Source organism: Orycteropus afer, unplaced genomic scaffold (genome assembly GCF_000298275.1).
Source record: "Orycteropus afer afer isolate SDZICR_OR568_19922 unplaced genomic scaffold, OryAfe1.0 scaffold00301, whole genome shotgun sequence".
In the NCBI taxonomy this organism is placed as follows: Eukaryota; Metazoa; Chordata; class Mammalia; order Tubulidentata; family Orycteropodidae; genus Orycteropus; species Orycteropus afer.
In genome coordinates this window covers 2,132,584-2,135,915 of record NW_006921888.1, presented here as the reverse complement: position 1 = coordinate 2,135,915, position 3,332 = coordinate 2,132,584, and the positions used below count along the sequence as shown (strand labels likewise).

Sequence of the window (3,332 nt, the reverse complement as noted above, 5' to 3'; positions counted from 1 at the left end):
AGAAAAAAATATTTCCCTAATCAAATTTTACAACATATAGAATACCTAAACTAGGTATGTCATAAAACAGCATATTGTTATTAGCAGGCTTAGGAAATACACAAATAAAAGCAAGACTATATTCTGTGTTAAAGTAAATGCATACATTTTCCTAGTAAATAAGTTGACCTGATTCACTAACTTTCTCTGGAAAAATGATGTAACTTCAAGAACAGAGAAAATTCAACAAGTCTAAAAAACACAAATGATTTGTTCAATCTGCAGGGATAATTTTAGAAATATTTCCTTTGGATAAATGTAAAAATCATTGCTCATTCTATTATCAATGGGTAGAGGAAGGGTAAAACATTTCTAGGGGGAAAAAAAAGCACTGCCCCACAAAAAGGATACAACAAGAAAGGATACACTTTGCATGACAGTATTACAGCAGTATTTACGCAGGAATGCTTCTAAAGAAGAACAGCAGAATGCAGTTTAATTTTCTTTTTCAGCATTAAATTTACAATTAAAAGATTTTTTAATGACACACTAAAAATTACTTGTTTTTAATTTTTCCTTTATGATAGAAATTCTGACTGTATCCGTATAAATACTTTACAACTAAATTCAAATATTCAAGAAATTTGAGGGAATAAACACTAAGCAAAATTTCCTTTTTTTTAGTCACATGATTTTGTTTTCAGCTAAATATAATTTTGACTAATTAACTTCCTGTTCTTCTGGTTCACAAAGACAGATTTTAAATAAAATAAAAAATAAAAGGAATCTATTTCCACTCAACACCTTACCTAAATCTACTATACCACAAGCTTTAGAATTTACAATACTTGAAACATTTTTAATCCTCAAACTACTTAAGAATGCGTTAAAAGTATTTATTTGATGGACAAAATATTTCATTCCATAAAAAAAAATCCATTTGCTGAGAAATATGTTAATAATCAGTAATTTTATGGACTCAGGACTGTAGAATTTCAAGTGTTAGAAAATTTAGCTTTAAGTGTTTACCTCAGGAATTCTCAGAGTGTGGTCCCTGGACCAGATGCCTCACTATTAGGGGAAAATTCATTAGTAACGCAAATTCTCAGGCTCCATCTATGGTGACCAACTTGTCCAACACCTCTAGTACTGAAAAGTCCAATGTGCCAGGAAACTCCTCAGTCACATGTAAACTAGGATGGTTACCCTAGGTACTGAATGAGAAACTCTGGGAGTGGAGCCCAGGAACCAAGCCTACCAGGTGATTCTAACATGTGTTAAAGTTAAAATTCACCGCTTCAATCTAGGCAGAAACAATAAATAAAGACAAAAAAAAAAAAATGTCATCCTTATAAAATTTATTCTCCAAACTTAATTTTCACATACCAATGGGTATTATTCTGTAGTTACAATTCCAAAGTTAAATGGTGGTTAACTGCATGAAGATAAATTCTTGAGAAACCTTCGGAGACTGCTGAATTGCTATTGCATTAGGCTTCTGCTCTTAATTTTATCTTAAGACATACATGGTCTTATCCTTTTTTTATTTTATAGCCACACCTACCTTTATTAATTTTTAACATTTTCTTTTTCCTTCTTTAGAATCTTGTTTTGGTCTAGCAGATCGAGCAAACTGCTAATATTTTTACAATTAAGGTTTCCATCATAAAAATCAAAAGTACTCTTTTCTAAAAACTACACCAAGAACTTTCTAATGTACAGTTAATGTATTAAAAAAAAAAAAAAAAGCACAACCACTGCTGTGTAGTCGAATCTGACTCATAGCTTCTCCTCCTTGGGTTTCCGAGGCAGTATCACTACTGAAATAGATTGTCCAACCTTTCTTCCAGGGAGCGGCTGGTAGGTTTGAACTGCCAGCCTTCTGGTTTAACAGTAAAATGCCTTAGGCACTATACCACCAGAGCTCCCAGTTAATGCATATAACAGTTTTTGTCTTTTATACTTGTCTTCCTTCTCTCAAGCATTCATTGAATATTTTTTTTTGAGTGCTTCCAACCTGTTTTCTATGATTTTCTTAGATATTTAAAAGGAAGTAAAATATTCATCTTTTCTATATAGCCATTATCTTTACTCCTTCACTCTTCCACATTATCCCACTGATTCCTAGTTTGCAAAATGCATTAACTACTAAAAGCAGGATGGCTGGTCAATGATATATTCTAATAAAATTCTCAAAGAAAAATGTACATTACAATAAAATACCTATATATATATATATATATATATATATTACAATGAATAGTATTCTTGAATGACTACAAATATTTCATGGAAATTTCAGTCTCTTAAGTTTACCATGAATATTTAACTTTTGAGCTGAATAAGTGAAATGTATATAGATTTGGCTGAAATTTTACTAACCCCACGCTAATGAAGTTCCTTTATTTTCCAATAAAATCTAATAAGTTATTTGACTCAGCTAAGGTACATGATGTTTAAATTTAACAAATATAGTTGTCCCTCAGTATCCACAGAGGACTGGTTCCAGGATCCCCATGGATATCAAATCCAAGGATGTTCAAGTTCCATATAAAAAATGGTACAGTATTTGCATGTAACCTACTCACCCAAACCCCCTAAAACCATTGCCACTGAGTGGATTCTGAGGTATAGTTACTCTACAGGACAGAATAGAACTCCTCTGTAGGGTTTCTAAGGCTGAAATCTTTAAAGCAGCAGACTGTCACATCTTTCTCTTCAGGAGCAGCCAGTGGGTTCAAAATGCTGGCCTTTCAATTATACTCCCTCTCAGTCTCTGACAGATTGCTTTGACCATCTGATCACTAATTTTTTTTTTTTTTTTTTAAATATTTTCAAGCCATGGTTGTTTGAATCTGTTGATATGGAACTTGCAGATACGGAGGGTGACAGTACCACAAGCTAGAATGCCTGCTGTTCAAATTCCTATATTTCAACATAAATTACTTTCAGTTCTACCCTTCTTCTAAAACCTATAGTCTTGGAACAGATGGGTTTAAAGGATACAACCACCATCGGTTTTCCAAAAAGAACATATCCATTAACTTCCTTCAAGGCCTTTGCTGCTGCCTTTTCATTTGGAAGTCCAACAAAAGCTTGTCCTTTCATGCGACCTTCTTTCATCAAGCGGATATCAAACCTAGAAAAGTATAAAGTGGGATTTGAATCAAAGATTACCAAACAATTTTGACGAAGTGAATGGAAGTGTGTTAAACAATTTAAAATTTTGCTATTCCAAAGAGTGAAAATGACTATACTGCCCAATACGATAATTGGGCAGGCTTTACAGTTGGTTCTAAATTGAGTCTATAGATAAATTCAAAAAAGCCAAACTCGACGATCCAGCAAGATGG

General features: G+C 32.9%; 1 protein-coding gene across 1 annotated transcript in view; it reads right to left on the bottom strand.

Annotated features, from left to right (window-relative positions):
• Window positions 1–1,555: 1,555 nt before the first annotated feature.
• RNPC3 (RNA binding region (RNP1, RRM) containing 3) overlaps window positions 1,556–3,332 on the bottom strand; it is a 42,728-nt gene continuing 40,951 nt past the window's right edge. The window contains exons 13-14 of the mRNA XM_007951595.2: window positions 2,986–3,118; window positions 1,556–1,615 (exon numbers count right to left, since the gene is read on the bottom strand). Of these exons, the coding sequence (XP_007949786.1) occupies window positions 1,556–1,615; window positions 2,986–3,118 (193 nt within the window). The remainder of the gene's footprint in view (window positions 1,616–2,985; window positions 3,119–3,332) is intronic.